This window comes from Ursus arctos, unplaced genomic scaffold (genome assembly GCF_023065955.2).
Source record: "Ursus arctos isolate Adak ecotype North America unplaced genomic scaffold, UrsArc2.0 scaffold_8, whole genome shotgun sequence".
NCBI lineage: Eukaryota > Metazoa > Chordata > Mammalia > Carnivora > Ursidae > Ursus > Ursus arctos.
This window is the reverse complement of record NW_026623100.1, coordinates 27,440,220-27,462,328: the sequence shown is the minus strand read 5'-3', so window position 1 is coordinate 27,462,328 and position 22,109 is coordinate 27,440,220. Positions and strand designations below refer to the sequence as shown.

The following is a 22,109-nucleotide window of genomic DNA, read 5'->3' as shown; positions in this document are numbered from 1 at the left end:
AATACCTTGTTGGAGTGGAACACCTGCAGCCCCATTTACGCAAGGCTCTCCAATTTACTACAGTGCCTGCTAGTCCTCTTACACCTGATCCATTCCACTGACATTTGATTTTTGAGACCTGATTCACTACTAGTAGCAAAGAATATGTTTTATGCATATTACATGAAGTATAATAATCATTCATAAGAAAGCACTGAAATGTTTTCTTTTAAGTTAGAAAGATGTTTAATATGAGCGATAATATTTAACAAAAGTTTCAAAATGTCATTTATGGAAAACTTCTCAATAGCTACAAATATTACTAATTTGCATATCTGTAGCACAGATGATGGTGGGGGGAACTCCCCTACCACCACCAGTCATACTTGTTCCCACATGGAAAAACCATGACATCATTAAAGTTGGGTGGGTGTGAATAAGGAAGCAAAACTTGGTTATAACAACATTACTATTTGTTCAGACTTCACATGGCACTCGGCAACAGGAGGCCGCCTGCCTCGTCTGCTCCTCCCCATGCTCATGGCGCCTTATGTTTATGCCCCGCACCTTCACCGCACCTGTGATCTTGTCAGCACCTAAAGTATCTCTGGCATTTCTTTCCTCTGCCTCCAATAATTAAAAAATAAATCTTGAATTCATAATCCTTTCTCAAAACCCTGAAACCCATAATCCTCTTCCTCAAAAGTATTCCACTTCTTTGAAAGATTCATAGCTTGGTTCTCACTTTTTCTTTGACAAAAGATTTTAAAGAATTATTTATTTTAATATATTTGTACACTATTTAATTTTGCTTCATCTGAAAAATCGTACTTGACTGCTATTCACAGAATATGAGAAGTAGTAGGGATTTTTGAAATTCTGACATGAAGAAACCAAGGATCATGAAGATTATTTGAATCAATTATTCATTCATTCACTGATTCAGTCATTCAACAAATTTTGGGATTCCTACTCTGTACCGAAAACTCTAAAGTAATGGGCATTACAATCCCTCCCCTCGTGGAGCTTAGTCTAGTGCAGGGGTGTGCAAACTATGGCCCATGGACCATATGGGGCCCACCACCTGTTTTTCTAAATAAAGATTTTTTGGAACACAGACAAGCTGATTTGTTTACATACTGGCTAGGCGCACTTTCACGCTACAACAGAATTGAGCAGATGCAACAGAGACCATACAGCCTGCAAAGCCGAAAATATTTAACTATCTGGCTCTTTACAGAGATACTGGTCAGCTCTTTGCTGACCTCTAGTCTAGTGAAGAAGATAGATCAATATTAAATAATCACATGCAAAAAATGCTAAACTGAAACCATGACAAGTTTTATTAAGGAGATATACACTAAGTCATGGGAGCCTATGATGGGAGAGAGTTGATCAATTCAGGAAGGACAGAGAGGCTTACTGTACAAAGTGGTACTTAACACAAACAGAAATGAACTAGGGGAAGAGGAGAGTAAAGAGACTTCGGGCAGAAGGAACAGAACAAGCAAAGGCCCCTACAGAAGAGTCTTGTGAGCACAGGAAACTAAAGGAAGGCCTCTGGGACAGGAGTATAGAGTTCAAGGGGAGCACAGGGTAGAAGGCTACAAATACAAGCAGACCGTACAGACCTTGTAGGCTAATAAGGAATACTGTCCTTATTCCAACAGCCACATAAAGCCATTAAAATGTTTTAAATGGGAATGTGACAATCAGATTTGTATTTGAAAAGATCACTCCGAATAAATTAATTTTTAAAAAAGAACACGTTGGCTAAAGTAGAGGAAAGGACAGATTTGGGGGGAAGAAGTACAAAAATAGTCAAAGCAAGAAGACCAGTCAGGAGGCTATTCTGGCAGCCTACATTTTGACGACAGGTAGTGTGGTGATGATGGAGATCACTGGGAGAAGTGCATGATTCAAGAACTATTTAGGAGGTACCTGTTAATGAATTCAATGTGTGTGGCTGTGTGAGGGGTGTCAAGGATGATACCCGTATCTGGGGGCTTTTATAGCCACCACTGAGATAAGGCACATTGGAAGACCCATTGGGAAGAAAGAAGTATGACCATGGTAAAGTCAGGGTTTGGGGCATATTCTATTTGAGGTGCTTTTGATATATTTAAGAGAATATGTCAAAAAGACAATGAAACTAAATACAATTCTCCACTGAAAGGAACCAGGGCTCCTTAGAAAAAACTGATTTCAGAGCTGGGGCAAGAAAAGTACAAGTAAGTCCCGAACACTTTGCTATATCAGAAAGTAAAGAAGTGCTCGAAGAACGATGGAAACATATCAAAAGGACACAGGAAGCAGGCTGAAGGGGCTGCTTGCATTGGTCAAATCTGGGTCAATCTGAACATCAAAATAACAATGCCAGTAATGGACTACAGTACACTGAATATTAGAGAACCCATGGGTCTACAGTGGTTTTTTTTTAATGGGGAAGGGGAAAAAGGTAAAGTTTTTCTTTACAATAGAATGCCAATTAATATCATCAATGGAAAACACTAACATCCCACGTATCCTGAAGGCATATTTTGAGAACAACATAGCACCATCTCTGTAGATTTCTCATCCAAAATGTTTCATGTTAACATGAAAATATTATTCACGTTACTCATAGTAACATGAATATAAATAAGCATCCATTCAGACTAATCCACATTGAACAACAATCTTCAAAACAAGTAGCCTAGACTCATCAAAAATGTTAATGTCATGAAAGACCAAAAAAGGCTGAGAAACTATTCTAAATTAGAGACTTTAATAATCATGACAACCAAATAAACATGACAAGTAAATACAGTGTGTGATCCTTAACAGGATCCTGGACTGAGCGGAGAAGCAGGAGAGCCATAGAGGGCATTATTGGACATAACTAAGAATTTAACCGTCTGTAACTAAGACTGAGAAGGAAGAGCCAGGAAAGTAGGAAATAAAACACAAGAGTCTGTTCTCACAGAAATCAAGAAATAAGAAGGTTCCAAGAAAGGAGTGGTCCACTGTGTAAAATGGTGTTGGGAGGTCAAATAATATAAATAGGAAATATTTCTTGCCATATGTGTATTACTAGGTATTTTTTGTTTTGTGTTGTTATTGTAAGAGGAATATTTTGATAGTATATTTTCTAGATAGTTACTATTAATATATAAGGAGGCTACTAACATTTTCCTTGTTGTAATTAGGTTCAGTTTTTTCCAAAGGCAATACATGTTCATTATAAAAAATGAATCACAGAATAAACACAAGCTAAAAGAAAAACATAAAACCCCAGTCTTACCCACCAAGAGACAACTACTATTAATACCTTAGTGTATATACTACCAAGTACATGTACACATATTTTTTTTAAAGATTTTTTTTATCACACATTCTGTTTTAAAACCTATTTATCTAACATAGTGTGAGTATCTTTTTATACAAAGAGATATGCAATGTTATTTTTAAGGCTACATAGGAGTACACTCATGGATGTACCAGTTTATCTAACTGATCGCTCCTTGTTTATTATTTTGATTGCTTCTAACTTTTTGCCATTACAAACTGGGCTGTAATGAACATCACTATAGCTAAATGTCTGAACAGGCTTAATTGTTTCCTGAGGATAAATTTCTAGAAGTAGAATTGCTGGTTCAAGAGATAGTCATATTTTTCAGGCTTTTCCTATGTAGTTGTTAAAGTGCCTACCAGAAGGATTTTATTAATTTATACTATCACCAACATGATGAATGGACCCATCTTCTGGCAGCCTCACCAACACCAAAGTGTTACATCATTTTTCTTATATCTTAGAACTACCATTGTATGTTACTTTTATAACCTGTCCTTTTCTTTTTTTTTTTAAAGATTTTATTTATTCGACAGAGATAGAGACAGCCAGTGAGAGAGGGAACACAAGCAGGGGGAGTGGGAGAGGAAGAAGCAGGCTCATAGTGGAGGAGCCTGATGTGGGGCTCGATCCCGGAACACCGGGATCACGCCCTGAGCCGAAGGCAGACGCTTAACCGCTGTGCCACCCAGGCGCCCCTAACCTGTCCTTTTCTAAATAATAATTCTAGTTTTCCAGTTGATTTTCTCGTATCTGGTAATTTTTAACTAGTAATGAAAAGACAAAGTAAAAATATATGAAAGAAAACCTTTCAGAGATTGTTCACACTAAGAAAATCACAGCGTAAAATAAGTTTATGTTTACCTTAAGTAGCAATAAATAAGTATTCCTGCTACCATCACGGGCTGTGTCTACTCATAAAGAATAGAAGGGTAGTTCCAATACAAGTGGTATTTACTACAGTAAATAGAGGTAGAATGAGAAATTACTTTATCCTGCTAAGAAATAACAGATGTACGTGTACAGGAAACAGAGCATCCTCTGCTTATCCTATTCCTAAAGATCTCTGTGACTGTGTACTTACAACAAGGGTCTGCGTTCTTGTCCAAATTCTGCTTCATAGTAGCCGTCTCTGCAGTCTTTTCCTACTAAATCATGAGGATGAGGTTTATATGGGTCGTTCTTTGTTACTAATGTAATTCTCACTTTTCCCTTTCCATAATAGTTCATAATCTGAAAAAGGGGGAAATTAAATATATGATCCATAAATTGATCTCATTCAGAACTGACCTACTAAATGAGAGTTCAGTTTATATAACATAGTTAGCACTAGATAAATAAAGTCCAACTGACTGGCAAATATAGTTTGGATGGAACTTTCCAGGAAATACCGGAAGGGAAGAATTTATCTCTCAGTTCCTTGGCATATTATTTTCTGCACTAATTTCAACTGGTCATATCATCTGATTCTGCTTATTTTCCTTTTAAAACAAGCTATACGAAAATATTATCATGGAGCAAGAGAAAATACTTGGATGTTGGGCCACTGAATGCCATGCTCTTATTTTTACTGCCATCCCATAAATATCCCTTGAAAGTATATATTTAAGCCCCATGGAAATGATAGCACACTGTGAAGAAACTGGGCCTTTCATGTAATTGCTATAGGTAAAATAAGGAGCAATTAAGAGATACACACAGGAGAATGGTCTATTACCTGGATAGATGGGTATGTTCGGTTGTTGTCTGTGCTGTGCTCCCCTGGAATGCTGCCTGCTGATCGCCCTTCACATTTGTATCTAAAACGCATGCCCCTCTGCCTGGGCTGTTCAATGATCTCTATACATGGGTTATACCCACCTGAAAATTTAGAGAAGGAGGAGGATGAGATTAGGATAACAGTAATAACAGATCTGATCATTTTGTTTTTTCAAAATAGCAGACTAAAAAAATTTGCCTCCCAATATTAAATAATGAGATTGAAATGTAATTACCCAAGATTGGATGGTAAAGGTGCCTCTTCTCCCATTCATATTGAGCTCCTATACAGTGTTAACACAAGTCACTCAAATCATATTTATTGGTTAGCACTTTATCATTTCATATCAAGAGCTAATGCCACTGTGAAGTTCTGAGATCCCCACTTCAGAGATATTCACTTCTCACATAAGACCAAGTACAAGGATATCCCTCAAGATTCCCCCAGAAGGGTCAAGAAGGTAGTCTTCAAAAGTACAATATCATACTCCAAGAAAAGTGAGTTGAACTGCTTGATTTTACATTAGACCCTTAACAGTGGACTAAAAGACTGCTAATTGAAAATGAAAATGTGTTTAAACCCTTGCAGAAGGATATGTTAAGATTTTTTAATATCTCCATTGGAATCTTAAAGGATTGGTACATAGAACATCTAAACAAGTTCCAGAAGTGTTCATTTTAAGTTCAACAGGATTTTCAATTAGTTCCATCTAAATCTTTACTGAAGACGCAACAGAGGAAAAGAAATTACTTACTTTCTATAACAAATGTAATTCAAAATATGCAACTTTAGAACAAACTGATTTAAACAACATGGATGAATCCTATGTTACACATCTGAAACTAATGTAATATTATGTGTCAGCTATACTCCAATTTAAAAAAAGTTATGCTGACTGAAAGAAGCCAGATCAAAGGAACAAATCCTGTAGGATTCCATTTATATAAAACTCTAGAATATGTAAACTAATATATAATCAAAAAAAAGCAGATCACTGATTGCCTAAGAATAGGGGTGTGGAATGGATGGAGAAACTGGGGGATGATGAATATGTTAATTATCTTGATTGTGATGATGATTTTAAGGTTGTATTCATATGTCAAATCTATCAAATTGCAAACTTTAAGCATGTGCAATATATATATGTCAATAAAGTTGTCTAAAACATATGCATCTTTATCCCTTCTTATTATCTATACTGTAGAAATGAAAAGTTCAATGAAGACACTCAAGTGTGCCTACATGTAGGGTACTTGGCATTGTGTTTTTATTTCAGGGGTATGAAGATGTCTTCCATTCAAAAAAACCCCATTTTCCTTCCATCAGTTTAGTGATTTCTAAATTCCCACAATTAGATAATCCATTTCTCTAACGACTTATCCTCTGTTAGAATGCTAGCAAATCTTTAGAAAGGGTAACACAATGGGTCTTATCGGTACAGTGGGAGAAAGAGGACTTTTGAGTCCTACTTAGCCATATCTTAATAGCAAGGACCCTGGAAATGTTTCTTTTTAAGTCTCCTAATCTATAAAATGGGAATAATAATAATAGCACCTACCTCATGGGGGTATTGTGAGGATTCAAGGTAGCGTGTGTTCAGTTCTTACCAAGCATCACGCTTATGACAAATACTCAATAAATGTTGTCTACTATTGTTGCAGATGCTTTCTTGACAACAAAGATCTATAGTGACACCATGATGGTATAACAACTGGTACCTTCAAGAATTTTATAGAAAAGTGAGGCAAATAACACAAATTATTAGACTACAGAAGAGTCCAACAAAACATAATTTTGTTTATGCTAACAAAATTGTGCATAAAATGATAGTAAGAGCAAGAGTCAGGCATGCCTGTGTCAAAGGAAAAAGAGTTAAATGAAGCAAAAAGGTAGGGAGAGGAGTGGGGAAGGCCTTCTGGTGAAAGGGAACAGTATGTCCAAAGGCGTGGCAGCACAGAAGAGGAAGAGTTTAAAAAGGTCCAATGAAGCCATAGTGGAAGTGGGGTACACTTCTACCCTTAGAACCAAAAGCTGGAGTACATTTGTAATATGTACAAATTTGTACAAAGTACAGAGTACATTAGGGATTTGGATTTTATTCCAAGAGTGACAAAGAATCAATGAATGGCTTTATGCAGGGGAATCTTAGGATTGGACTGATATTTTAGAGTAAGAATTCTGGTGGCAGTGGACAAGACTGAAAAGAAAGGAGAAAGTATGATGATCGGTTTAGAGGCTGTGACATTACTGTGGGCACGTCTGACAACTAGTAGTGATAACAGGAGTGAAGGATTACTTCAATAAAATTGACAGTTCCTGGTGACTGAACATTAGGGTTAGGAGCAAATGAAGAATCATTGAAGCTCCAGTTTCTACTCTGGGTTACGGAGTAAAGTTACTGTTAGAGCCAGGGAAAACTGACTTTAACTTAATCATGTTCAAAATACTTATTTTAATTTTACTGAAAAATGTAAGGCATGCAGATGAGTATTTCAATGTCACATACCTATATATCCTTGTATATTTTGAATAACTCATTCACATTTCAGCTTCAAATATTTCACATCCTTATATATCGTTGCAGGAGTATTTAAAAGAAAGTGCATTTTCCTTTCAATAGTTTGACATACTCAACAGTATTTTTTAAGAGATATTATTTAAGAGATATTTTTTAAGAGATAATCATTTATGTGGTTTAACTAAAGGTCAAATAAATCCCTGCCCACTACTTGTTTAAAGGTGTCTTGGTGGGAAGTTGACAGAGAATTACATCATTAATGTTAAGTGGCTAACTTTGGGGGGAAGAATGTGAATAACAGTGCTAGGCTCATAGTGATTTTTCAAATATTTCATTGGTTACACAATGCTTCCTTAAACTAGAAAGTGTTTGTGAAAAAAGTCTATAGACAAAAGAACAGAAAAGCAGTCGTTGAAAGATTAAAGAATTTTTAAAGATAGGAAGTTATAAAAATGACAAATATTAGTGATCATATAACATCAACTACTTAAAAAACCTTTGAAATCTATTCTTCCTATTGTACAAGCTCTTTATTGGTAAAAAGTCTCGTTATCAACCAAGGGATATTTTACTGTAATATTTCACATTCTCCCAGCTGTAAATAATCTCTCCCTCCTCCAAATTATCATAGTATTTTGTTTATGACAATTATTCCAAATAACTATAATTTAAGGAAGACTCACTGTTTTATTTCTTCTACTTTTCTACTCTTCATACCTATTCATAGTCTAATTTATCTGTATTTACGATTTAAAAATACTTTCCAGCTATAAATCATTTATATCGTACAATCAGTACAATGTACCAGTGACTTCCTCCCTCGGCACTGTGTTTTAAAGTGCCATTCTTCCTGAAGATAGAGTGCTGAACTGTAGTCTTGTATGGAGTGGAAGAAGGTAAAATGTAAATCAGAAAATTGTAGGGAAAATAAGTAAGTACTCTTAACTGAGATTATCTCAAATCACTACAGTTTTGAAAAGTACTGAAATTTCTTCGAAGTGGTTCTAAGCAAGTTGATTAATGTAATTTTCTTTAACCAATACTATGCAAAGCTGGGGTTTATCCCTACATTTTAAACAATATTGTAAAATGCTAATACAGACCAGAATAACATTTCAAATACAGCTAAAATTTTTACAAGATATATTTATGTTTTTATTTGCACTTAAGCAAAAAAAGAGTGTTATTTGAGTTTTTAAGATTAAAAAATTACATTGAAATAAAAGTTAAAAATGGACCCTCAATTGTCAGAAATAAACACATTCATTAAAACCTTATGGCTAGCACCAGGAACCAGCATTAATTGTTCAGGAAAAAATTAATTACAGTAATTATAACACTGTTTTAAAGTACTTTTATATATATTCTCATTTGATCTTCTCAACTTTAATCTTCATAAAAACAGAACAGGAATTATTATCCCATTTTATAGATGATAAAATTCAAAATTATGAAGCTATAAGAAAAAGAAATTATGAATGACATTAGCAAATATGATAGCTGGGATCCCAATGGATCAAATTTAAAAAAAAAAAAGCATAAAAAGCTGGGGGTAAGTCACAGTAATTGATTAGAGCAAATACAATTTAGTTTAAGAAGATAATGCATCTTGGTATAGAAATGTGAGTACTTAGATCCAATGAAATTCCTGGAACATAGTTCATGGTGGGGGTGTATATTAGAATCACTTTGGAAGCTTTTTCAAGAAACCATACACGCCCTGATCCCACCTGTGATCTGCTGAATAGAAATAGAAATCTTTAAAGCCCCGACATATCTCTGAAAAAGCCTTCCAAGCAATTCTAACACACTCCTGACTAAGAACCATTGCCCTAAAACATAAAGAAGCAGAAACAATGCACATATTCAGAGAAGCAATCCAAAAATTCAGGTACAAGTATGCACCGGGTGACAGACAAACTAGGCAGAGGAAATCTGACGACTTTTTTTTTTTTTTAAATCCTAACGACTTTAACTCTTCTTTTCTCCCACCCTAAAAAGCTTAGCCAAATATAAGCAAGGGAAAAAAGCATTATGATAGGGATAGCCTTCAATCACACCGATCTACTTAAAAGGTAAATTGTTTGCAAAATTAATATTGTAATTATCATCAGTAACATTTCTTACAATATGCAAGCAAATAACACCACAGCTGAGAATAACTGACTGCAGACTGCATCTCCCTTGCAAAGTTCTGGATAATAGACTGCCTGAGAGCCAAAGGAGCAGATGGAGCTAACAATATATACTTTTCTATGTATCACTTTCACTCTTTCACTCACTTTGGAGAAAATAAGATCTATTCATCATTCCTCAAACCTAGGAACCCAACTGAATCATGGTGATAAGATTCTTTACCTTAAGACACACTTTTTCCATTTCTTCCTAATTATGATCAAAATTTAGAGTTACCATTTCTCACATCGATAGAATGGCATTCAATTAACAAAGGGGCAATGAAAACTTAAGCCTATTCCCACATGATAGAAAAAGACTAACACAGAAGTTGCAAAAGAAATCAAATGAAGGATAACTTATAGCAATCAAATTAGCAAAAGGACACCTGGTCTATCTACTAAGAAATTTTTGATTTACTTCCTTTTCAGAATGTTTACTATCATTTAAGTGGACAAAGGAGAAAAGATACATTGCCTCCAAACATCACTGTCAAATTCGTCTCCGCTAGTTTAAAAATACAGAAAACCATTTCAAATTGTTTAAAAGTAAATGGACATTCTCATATATTCTTGAAAGACTACTTATTATCTAGCATCTGTTCTAGTCTATTATTACAGGTTTTTAAGGTTTCACAGAATTCTAGAATGTCAGGATACTCAAACAATAGTGAGTGCCAACTACCTCTAGTAGCTCCTGTTTCCTAGAGGTTTGAGTCTCCAAACAGCTCCACTACATAAGAAAGCTAACATTTATGGCATGAATTGTCTCTGTTGTTCCGAAAAACAAGATGTCGTAGTAGTTACTCCCATTTTTGTATCACAGAGTGGTAGAACTGGAATAAAACCAGGTTCATTATGGGCTGAAGTCCAGATTTATTCCAATATCTGAGGCTGACTCTCAAATAAGTCTTAAGCATCCAAGTAAGGGAGTTTTCAGATGAGTATTTGGCTGATGTACGCACCATAAGGTAAATAAAAGATGCAAGAGTTTGACAACTGCTAGAGATTCCATTGCGGTGGGAGGAGAGGGAATCTTGAAAAAAATTTTAACTTCCAGGATGAAAAAGTAGAGAAATATTTAAAATCTGTCCCAGATTACTCAGGTATTTAATCAACTTAAAAATAAATGGCAGTACCAACTCATCTGTCTTGATTAAGACTGCCAGATTTTAAAATAAAAATTACAGGATGCCTATTTAAAAATGAATTAAAGAAAAATTTTTTTAGTGTAAGTATGTCCCATGCAAGTATTTGGGTCACGTGCGTACAAACCCAATCATATGCAGAGAACACAGATGAGAGAAGGATGGAACAAAAGGAAATTCTGAGCCTCTTATATTGTATTTGGGAAAGATACTACGCACACCCCAGATGTTCCCAGTATTGTTTCATCACGATTCCTCCCTAGCCATTTCACTCACTCATTCCCTTCCCCCTATCATATATCACCTTAATTGTTTTATATAGCTGTTGTCTCTACATTTTCACGTACGGGATTTCGGAAACAGCCTTCATGTTTATAGTATGTAGTCTTTTACTTAAGAAAAAGTCATTTGCTTTAGTTGTCAATTCCAGCTTCCAGCTCTATCGTTAATGACTAAGTTGCATCATACCTACACTGATTTTTTTCCCCTTACTCAAGAGAAATACTTAAACAGTTCTCTTGAAATTCACACCACAGAGTTGGAAGTAGTGTGGTTTACAAAAACAATTTCTTCATGTACTTCCTATATGACACAACAGATCTATACTAAAGAAAACTGTGAATAAAAATCAATTATCAAATTTTAAAACATATTTTACCATACTTACTAGTAAACAGAGCTATGTGCATTAAGAATATTTTGCGCTTTCTACAGGAATAATGAGAAGCTTTAAATTCAGACATAAAATAGCTAATTTTATGTACATTAAACAAAACAGAATCATAAATATACAAGAGTAATGACCACCTATGCATACCCTACATGGGACAGGGAACATTTTTCTTAACAATACCTGCGCTAATTGTGTCAAAAGACAGAAATCAAGGTGTCAAAAAAAAAAAAAAAAAACAATAAAGACAGCTTAATAGAACTGGATCTGTGAAATCCTAAATAATTAATTTGGTCATCTACCTGAACAAAATTTAGAATTATATATGTATGTATATATATATATATGTATATATATGTGTATATACGTATATATATATAAAATTCCCAGTTACTCATGGTACTTAAATAATTTTGCTAATGAGATTATGATCTGTTACTTTTACAATCTACAGATAACAAATCCAGCTACACATACTAATTTACATATGACATCCGGTGAGAAAAGAAGAAATGGTCTTAAGTGCCTGGTAATCAATAAAAATACTTTTTGAGGTTTTAATCCTACCTTACTACAAATAATCTAAACTAGACAGTGATAACTAATTAAGCAAAAATTTTTTTTCCTATTACTCTTTCGGTTCAATCCTGTTTTGAAACAGGGTAAGAATTTATAATTCACTGAATCTTTTTCTCTAAGGCCTTTATAAGTGATTAAGAAAAATACACCCAGACTCCTTTTTAAAAATTTCCTTGGCAGTTTTCAAACAACTAAACTACAATTTAAATAACTTGTCATATTTTAATTAGTCCCATTTTAATGCAACTCCAGAAAAGGCTAAAAAAAAAAAAGATAATTACCCTATAACTTTCCATTCCTTTAAAAATTTTTCCCCTTCGATTTAAGGAATCAGTCCTCACAACAGCACAAAATATAGTGCCATTAAACAAATTTAAATTGTATCACATTTTTGAGTGATGTGGGTCTTACGTTACCCTCTACGGAAATGGCTCTTTTCTCTCTTTTAAAAGAATTAGAAGTATTACACTCATGCCACATATTAATGAAGTTTTGTTAAACTGCCAGCAGTCTGACATTTTTTTACTTTTAATGTTTACCATTCTTTACTACTTTCATACAAAATCTTTCTGTCAACCAATAAATTAGCCAAATATTTCAGATCATCTTTGCACTTTTAATCTAGATGTGCTTTTAAATTATAAATACAGAAAATTATCTGAAAGTTTGGGGTCACTGAAGTGGGTAAAGAGAAAGTTGAAATATTTTAAACTACACTTGTATTCTCACATAAAAACCACAGACAAACTGAAATCAAATGTCATGTGAACCACCCCAATTTCCTTTTCGGCCTACAGCAGTAGCTATGGCATTGTTCTGCTCAACCCCTTAAAAAAAATTCTTTAATGCTTTCTACTTCCTCTTCTCAGCTAGACATCAGCCTCTGAGGATCACTGAACCAGGGTCTTGTGAGGACGCGGGTCAAGCATAAACAAGTCCCCCCCAACCTTCAGCCTCCTAGCATAGCGCTAACTAATCCGATAAGGCCTCCCTGCCTCTGCTCACGCTGCTCCGCCTGCCGGGAAAGGGCCCCATGAACCTTGCCAGAATCCTGTAAAGGTCCAACTCGAACACAGTCTAATTGATTTACTTCCCTTTAGATTACAGGCAGATCTAAACCACGGCTATATATATGAGACTCCCTCCCCTGCCCTCTAACTTGTTTCTTGGTAAACTCGTTTCCCCCCCAAAGCAAGAGGTCTACGCACCTATTAACTGAAAATAGATTGTTAAGTTAGTGATGTAAAGTTTTCGTTTCTACCCCTATTTTAAAGCACGGATATTCTAATACTCCTTTCCCCCTTCCTTCCAAAAAAGCAAAAAAAAAAAAAAAAAAAAAAAAGACTTCTCCGTAAACTAGAAACTACCTGCTTTATAGTAGAAATAATCCACTTTGCTGAAGCAACATTTCCACTTAAGACCTGTTAAGGTACCACTGGTGACTTTTAAAAAGCCGCACCACATTTTGTACAACTGTCAACACATCAGCGATCACGTCCTGGGACTTGATGAAATTAAGCTAAAAAAAAGGAGGGCACACCTGAGGTCTGATGATTCTTCATTCCTGTTCTAAAACATAAAACCACCACTTCAATATAAATCAATCTTTAAATACGAGAACTCTCCGTCCTCATTTAGATTCATGTTACTTCCCTAATCCTAAAAATCAAGTCGTTGGGAATTTCTAAGGTTCCGGCTATTATAATGGCATCAAATTACAGAGCGTGACTTTGATTTCGCACGCAAACCCTGAACCAGGTAACTTTTTAAAGTCTGACAATTTGCCAGATGAGACGACTTTAAAGACAGACCGCGCACAACCGAAACCGAGACCCCGACACACTGAGCTGCAAGATCCCCGGACGAGCTCCTTTCCGCAGTCCGGACCCGCGCCGGTGACACTCACCCGAGGCCATGGCTCCGCTCACCGCGCCGCCCGCTCCAAGTGTCCTGACCCGAGGCCGCCACAATCAGCCCGCGTCGGTCCGGCGGCGAAGGGACTCTGCCGGCGGGACCCCCAGTGCCCCTGACCACCCCCGGGGCCTCCTCCTCCTTCCCGTCCTCCTCTGGGTTTGCGGCTCACACCTTCCCACCCCCTTAATTCTCGCGTTCCGGATCACCCGGCTTCGGCCGTCCACGGTGCGGGAGCCAGGGGCAGGGGGCGGAGCGCCGCGAGAACCGAGCGCCTGCCCGGCTAAAGGCAAGCAGCTGAACGGGAAGGGGATTTCCCGCTGCTGACGTAGGCCCCGCACCACCGCCTTCCCTGGGGCCCGCGCCCCGCCCAGTCCGTGCCCCGCGCCCCGCGCCCCGCGCCCCGCCCCGTCCGTGCCCCGCGCCCCGCCCCTGCCGCCCAGGGGCTTTGAGACTGGGTCGGGGCAGCGGGAGGCGGGATCTTCGGGAGCGCAGGGAACGCTGGGAGCCGGGCGGTGACTGTCCCGAGCGTGCGAAAGCCGCCGACTCCGGAGAAATCCCCCTCCTCCAGGTTGTTCTTAGGCGCGTGTTTTAAAGTTCAGGAGCGAGTGGGAGGGTGCGGTGACGTCCAGGGGGCCGGCCGCCTGGGACCACTTGGGGGCGGGCCGGGCGGCGAAGTGGGGCTGGCTCTCCCGGGCCCCGAAGGGACGGCGGCCCGGGGTTTTCGATGGGTGGTTCCCCCTCTTCCCAATTTCGTACATGCAAATCTTCGCCCCCGCGCCGCCGGGCGGCGCAGCGCCGAGGTCCCGGTGCGCCCTGCAGGGGAAGTGCGGAAGCCGCTGGCGCCTGTGTTCATTTGTAATTCACGTATTTGCATTTGGGGACCCCCGCAGTCTGATTTTCCCCCATTCTGTCTGAACTGCGAGGGCTCTGTCAACCTTACGTACTTTACCTACTAAAACTTTTTAAACTCTTTAAGATCCGCACGGCGAGTTCGTTGCGTCATAACGCAGTGTGCTGAGGATTAGTGAGGGAAACGCTGTCGGGATTTGACAGATACCCACGAGGAAAGGGGGAGTGGAACGAAAGTTTAGTGTGTTGAGGGAATCTAGTATAACTTTGCTTCTTTCATGGGCTAAGAATCTCCTGTGTGTCAGTTTATTTACCTCATTTATAACATAGTATTCTAATCTTATAGATGATGTAATAGGGGTTCAGAGAAGTTAAGTAATAGTTCAGAGGGGGAAAAAAAGGTAATACTTCAGAGAAGTTGAGTTCTGGTAAAAAGAAAAGCACATTAAATCCAGGATTGTCTACCTCCATGCTCTTTCCACTATACTTCCTCAAGTGTGGAGAGGGAATACAAGTGCCGAAACTGAAGGACCCAGTTGGGGAAATAATTAAAAATAAAATCTCCTAATATAAAAACCCTCCACAAAAAGTAGAAAACAATGAAACAGTTTTATTATTGAATAAGCATTAAAACATACTGTGATGCACTGAAGAGATTTTAAAGACAAAAAAAAATCTCATTTGTTAATGTAGCCAGGCGGATACAATCTATGACACATCTGTTGTCTTTATCCAAAGGAAAAAATAATAAGTTACATCTGGAAGCCAAAAGCTGGGGTTTAAACTCCCACAAAGACAGGGAGGTGGGATGCTGTCTTCCTTGATACTTGCATTTCAAAGAGGTAACGAAAAGGCCCCCAAGAAAGACCTTAGGGGGATTCAATATTGGCAAGCAGCTTACTTAGCTTTTTTTAAGGTGTACATGTATCTCAAAGAGAGAAATCGTTTACGATTTTGATTTTTCTAAAGAAATCGCTGAATGAAAAGAAAGGAGGTGAAGTTTCTTGTCCTTTTTGGTACCAGGGAAATATTTTAATTTAATTTTTGGACTTGTATTTACCCTTACAACCCCCAATGTCAGAGCTGTCAGGGAGAACTGAGCAGAGATGTTTAAGAATCCATTAGGAAGGCGAATGACAAATAGGAATGGGGAATATTTTGCATGTATTTGTTTATATTCCACCTCCAGAAACCGATTGGTTTTAGGTACCTCTTGAACTTAATAGGGGATAATAATGTTTGTTTACTGAAGAGTTCTGGACCAAACAAGAGTCTTTCCCAGTTTCAGACTTCAGACCAGTTCTAAAACCACTCCAATCTATAAAATCACAAGTTGCAGTTAATGAGATTTAGTAAAACTACAGAATTTTGAATTATTAGGTTTTATCTTTTATTTTTCAAAGACTCAGACTTATTTAAATCTCACTGATAGGACAGCATGTTTATATTTACTTCCAGGGCTATTTTTATTTGTCACATGACTAAGCTGTGGGTTTTATTATCTTCCCTTTTTATTTTTATTAAGATTGTATTTATTTATTTGAAAGAGAGAAGGAGAGAGCGAGCTAGAGAGCACAAGCAGGGGGAGCAGCAGAGGGAGAGGGAGAAGCAGGCTCCCCATTGAGCAGGGATCATGACCTGAGCCAAAAGCAGACATTTTAACTGCATACCCAACTAGGCACCCAGCTGCCCCTAGCTCACCTTTATAAAGGTTGGGGTTTTTTTTGACCCTTTCACTATTTCTTATTTTTTTTAATTTTTTAAAATTTATTTTTAAGATTTTATTGAGAGACAGAGAGTGTATGTGCCTGCGTGCAAGCTGGGGGGGGGGGGCGCACAGAGGGAGAAGGAGAGAGAGATGGCCAGGCAGACTCCATGCTGAGCCTGGAACCTGACACAGGGCTCGATCCCCCGACCTGGAGATCACGACCCCAGCCAAAACCAAGAGTCAGAAGCCCAACCAACTGACCCACCCAGGCGTGCCCCTTTATTTTATGTTTTTTAAAGATTTATTTATTTTAGGGAGAAAGCACAAGCTGGGGTGGGGCAGATGGAGAGAAGGAGACTCCCTGCTGAGTACTGAACCTCACTCATGGCTGGATCTCACCACCCTGTGATCATGACCTGAGCCAAAACCAAGAGTCAGATGCTTAACCAACTGAGCCATCCAGGTACCCCCCTTCACTATTTTTTAAAGTAGCTGAACCCCCTTTTGAAAGATTCAGATATCTGAAAAGTTAAAATATTTTAGTTGTATAAGATACGCTTACTCTTTTTAAAAAGAAAGATTACATGACAAGGTGATGGATGGACTAAAAATAACAAAGGTAAGTAGTGATTTTGATTTTGGGGGGACTTATGTTGGGGAAAAAGTTTTTTACTGTAGAGGTGATAAGCAACTAGTTGTTGGGGCTTATAAAAAAGAGTAGCACACGTTGTTTTTCCTCAAGGGCCCCCAGTTGTTGTTAGTATTGAGTTCAACAAGTATCTACTCTGTGCCAGGTACCTCTCTCCTGGGAGCCCTATAGGCATCCCAAACTCAACCTACTCAACATCTTTTCTCCCAAGTTTGCTCTAACCCCATATTTCTTGTACCACCATCTACCCAGACACAGGTCAGGAAGTTGGGAGCCATCTTTGACTTTCAGCATCTCCCATCTACCCCACAACATCCAGTCACAAAGTCCTGCAGATTTCACCAATAAAATGTGAATTCATTTCTTCTCCACTTTATTGCCATTGTTCGAATCTTCATCATATCTCACCTAAACTCCTGGAATGGTCTCCTAACTATTATGCCCACCTACACTTTTGTCCCCTTTGAAAGCCATTCAAACCTATTCAAATTCATCGCAGCTTGAATCTTCTGGATGAATGCACATCAGACCTCTTTCTTCAGCCTCATCTTCTGCATTCCATGCCTTGCGCATTTCCACCTCATTGAACAGCTTCGTAGCTTTTCATATTCCATAAGCCATGCTGTTTCTTATCTATCTGCCTTTGTTCTTGCTCTCCCCCCTGCCTACAAGTTCCTCCCCAGAGACATGCCATGTTCATGGATTGAAAAGCTTCATATTGTTTAAAGGTCAGTTCTTCTCAAATGAATCCATAGGTTTAATGACGTCAGCATATTGTTGGAATTGACAAGGTGATTCTCAAAGAATTGCCGAAGTCCTGGAATAGCCAAGCCAATAGTGAAGAATAAAGCTGAAGAATGTACATTACCAGATATCCAAATTTATTATAAAACTACAGCAATTAAGACAGTGTGATTAGACAAATAGACAAATAGAATTAGAAAAATTAGACAGTAGAGACAAAATAGACAAATAGAATAATGGGCTGGATTCGAAAATCCAGAAACATACCCATACATATACAGTCTCTTGTTAATAACCGTCTCCACTGCAGGTGGTGGAGGGGAGGAACGGCTTTTCATTAACTAATGCTGGGACAAATCTGTCATCTGGAAAATTATAAAAGCTGACCCCAACTTACACCCATACCCAAAATATTATTTAAAATGGATCATAGACCTAAATGTGAACAGCAAAGTAATAAAACTTCGAGGAGAAAACATAGACTACCTTAATGACCTTGAGAAAGGCAAAGACTTCTTTGAACATTATACAAAAAGCAATAACTACCAAAGAAAAGATAGTTAAATTGGACTTAATTAAAATTAACTAACAGGTGCCACTAAGAGAATAAAAAGGCAAACCACATACTGGGAGAAGATACTTGCAATACATAAATCTGATAAAGAATTCTGTGGCATCCATGAGGTTACTTTGCTCAGATCTCCGTTCTAGAGAGGATCTACGTCAGCTTGCAAGCCAAGGCCACTTGTTCCCTTGGAAGCACCTAGCTGATTATGAACACAGTCGTGAGACAAGTGCTTGCTATCTCTAGCCAGTACAGGACTTCTCTGTGGGGAGTCGTTATGTCAGAGCTCCTTCCTGGGCTGGCTGAGACTTTCTTAGAGATGTACACCAATCTGATTCCATTCCCTTTTTTTTTTTAGGTTTTATTTATTTATTTATTTGACAGAAAGAGAGAGCGAGCCAGCGAGAGAGGGAACACAAGCAGGGGGAATGGGAGAGGAAGAAGCAGGCTCCCAGCGGAGCAGGGAGCCCCATGTGGGGCTTGATCCCAGGACCCTGGGATCATGCCCTGAGCCCAAGGCAGATGCTTAACGACTGAGCCACCCAGGCGCCCCAATCTTATTCTATTCCTATCCAATTCTTCCATTTCCCTTTTCACATGTGTCAGACCTGTATCTGAAGACTCTTCCTGCCTGTTCCTTCTTTCTCTCCCCTTTTTCTTTCATGCCCCCAATATTATCTCTTGCACTGATCCTTTCATATTGGTATCTGCCTCCCACAGGACCCAACTGGTATACTGATTCACTCTACAAATCATAAGAAAAAGATAACTCAATTTTTTAAGTGGGCAAAAGATCCCAATAGGCACTTTACAAAACAGGATAGCCAAATGACTACCAGCATGTAAAATAAGCATATAAAAAGGTGCTCAGTCAAAAGGGAAATGTGTATATAAATGATAATAAAAGATTGCTACACCTTCATCAGAGTGGCTCAAATAAAAGAACAATATCAAGTGTTTGTGAGACTGTGAAACAAACGGAGTTCCCTTAAGTTTCTTGTGGAAATATAAATCAGTACAATGACCTTGGAAAATTGGCAGTATCTACTAACCCTAAAATAATAATATCATATGATCCAGCAGTACTGCTCTTAGGTATATACCAAACAGCAATAAGTACTTATATTTATCAAAACATGGGCAAGAATATTGAAGGCATCTTTATTTGTACTATTTAACAATATGAAAACAACTCAAATGTTCATCAACAGCAGAATACATAAACTGCGATATATTCATACTATGGATTTCTCTCCAATTATGAAAAAGAATGTATTAATGCCACACAACAACATGGACGAATCTTATAAATGAAAAGCCATACACAAAAGTGTATATACCATGACTTCATTTATAGGCATACCTTGGAGATAATAATGAATTTGGTTCCAGACAACCACAATAAAGCAAATACTGCACTTTAGTGAGTCAAATGAATTTTTCAGTTTCCCGGTGCACATAAAAGTTATTTTTATACTATACTGTATACTGTCTATAAATATGTAATATTGTTATATCTAAAAAATCCAATGTATGTACCTTAACTTAAAAATACTTTATTGCTAAAAATACAACTATCCTCAGAGCTTTCAGCAAGTTGAAATCTTTTTGCTGGTGGAGGATCTTGCTTTGATGTTAATGGCTGCTGATCAGAGTGGTGGTTGTGGAAGGTTGGAGTGGCTGTGGTAATTTCTTAAAATAAGACACTAATGAAGTTTGCCACATTGATGGACTCTTCCTTTCATGAATGATTTCTCTGGAAGTACAGTGCTGTTTGATAGCATTTTACCCAGAGTAAAACTTCTTTCAAAACTGGAGTCTATCTTCTCAAACGCTGATGCTGATTTATCAACTAAGTTTATTTAACATTCTTAATCCTTTGTTGCTTTCCAGCAGTCTTCCTGGCATCTTCATCAAGAGTAGAATCCATCTCAAGAAATCACTTTCTTTGCTCCTCCATAAAAAGCAACTCCTCATTTATTAGAGTTTTACCATGAGCTTACAGCAATTCAGTCCCATCTTCAGGCTCCACTTCTAGTTCTCTTGCTGTTTTCACCACATCTGCTGTTCCTTCCTCCACTGATGTCTTGAACCCCTCAAAGTCTTCCATGAGGGTTGGAATCAACTTCTTCCAAACTCATGTTAATGTTGATATTTTGAGTTCTTCCTTTGTATCATGAATATTCTTAGTGGCATCTAGAATGCTGAATCCTTTCTAAAAGCTTTTCATTTTACCTTGCCCAGATCCGTCAAAGGAATCACTATCTGTGGCCTCTGTAGCCTTGTGAAATATGTTTTTTTTATCTTTTTATTTAAAAATTTTTTTTAAATTGCAGTATAATTGACACACAATATTATATTAGTTTCAGTTGTACAACATCATGATTCAACAATTATATACTTTGCAAAAAGTTCACCAGGGTAAGTGTAATTACCATCTGTCACCATACCAGGTTATCACAATATTTCTAACTGTATTTCCTATGCTGCAATTTTCATCCCCATGGCTTATTTATTTTATAACTGGAAGTTTATATCTCTTAAACCCCTTTACCTATTTTGCCCATCCTCCAATCCCCTCCCCTCCGGCAACCACCAGTTCAGTCTCTGTATTTACAATCTGTTTCTGCTTTTGTTTGTTCATTTGTCTTGCTTTTTAGATTCCATGTATAAGTGAAATCATATGGTGTTTGTCTATTTCTGGCTTATTTCACTTAGCATAATACCCTCTACATCCATCCGTGTTGCAAATGATAAGATTTCATTCTTTTTTTTTAATGGTTGAGTAATACACATCTATACCACATCTTCTTTGTCCATTCCTCTATTGTTGGACACTTAAGTTGCTTCCATATCTTGGCTATTGTAAATAATGCTGCAAGAAACATAAGAGTGCATGTATCTTTTCAAATTAATGTTTTTGTTATCTTCAGATAAATACCCAGAAGAGGAATTACTCGATCATATGATATTTCTATTCTTAATTTTTTGAGAAACTTCCATACAGTTTTCCTTAGTGGATGTACAAATTTACACTCCCACCAATAGTTCCTGAGGGTTCCTTTTCCTCTGCATCCTTGCCAGCACTTCTTATTCCTTGTCTTTTTGATATTAGCCATCCTGACAGGTGTGAGGTAATATCTCATTGTGGTTTTGATTTGCATTTCCCTGATGATTAGCGATGTTGAGCATCTTTTCATGTGTCTGTTAGGTATCTATATGTCTGCTTTGGGAAGATATCTATTCAGATCTTCTGCTCATTATCTAATCAGATTTTTTTTTTTAGTTGCGTGTGTTCCTTTTATATTTTGGGTATTAACACCTTATCAAATATATCATTTGCAGATATCTTCTCCCATTCTGCAGCTTGCCTTTTCATTTTGTTGATGGTTTCCTTTGCTCTGTAAAAGCTTTTTAGTTTGATGTGGTCCCAATTGTTTATTTTTGCCTCTTTCTTTTGGCTGAGGAGACATCCAGAAAAATATTGCTGAGCCCAATGACCAAGAGATGTTTTCATTTAGA

The 22,109-nt window shown here is 37.7% G+C and overlaps 1 protein-coding gene and 1 long non-coding RNA gene across 9 annotated transcripts in view; one reads left to right on the top strand and one right to left on the bottom strand.

Moving 5' to 3' along the window:
* The window catches only part of REL (REL proto-oncogene, NF-kB subunit), a 37,482-nt gene extending 23,046 nt beyond the window's left edge, over positions 1-14,436 (bottom strand). For 2 of the 3 annotated variants that reach the window (XM_026485309.4, XM_026485319.4), the window contains exons 1-2: positions 5,028-8,599; positions 4,395-4,543 (exon numbers count right to left, since the gene is read on the bottom strand). In XM_026485309.4, the coding sequence (XP_026341094.1) occupies positions 4,395-4,543; positions 5,028-5,231 (353 nt within the window). In that variant the 5' untranslated portion in view covers positions 5,232-8,599. Of the gene's footprint in view, positions 1-4,394; positions 4,544-5,027; positions 8,600-14,064 lie in introns of those variants that run through there. The other variant, XM_026485328.4, reaches the window with a different exon arrangement.
* Positions 14,437-14,545: 109 nt separating this feature from the next.
* LOC113245328 (uncharacterized) overlaps positions 14,546-22,109 on the top strand; it is a 123,289-nt gene continuing 115,725 nt past the window's right edge. For 3 of the 6 annotated variants that reach the window (XR_008958164.1, XR_008958162.1, XR_007190777.2), the window contains exons 1-2: positions 14,562-14,640; positions 16,944-17,092. This is a non-coding gene — a long non-coding RNA (uncharacterized LOC113245328). Of the gene's footprint in view, positions 14,641-16,943; positions 17,093-22,109 lie in introns of all 6 variants that reach the window. The other 3 variants (XR_003312661.4, XR_008958161.1, XR_008958163.1) reach the window with 2 other exon arrangements.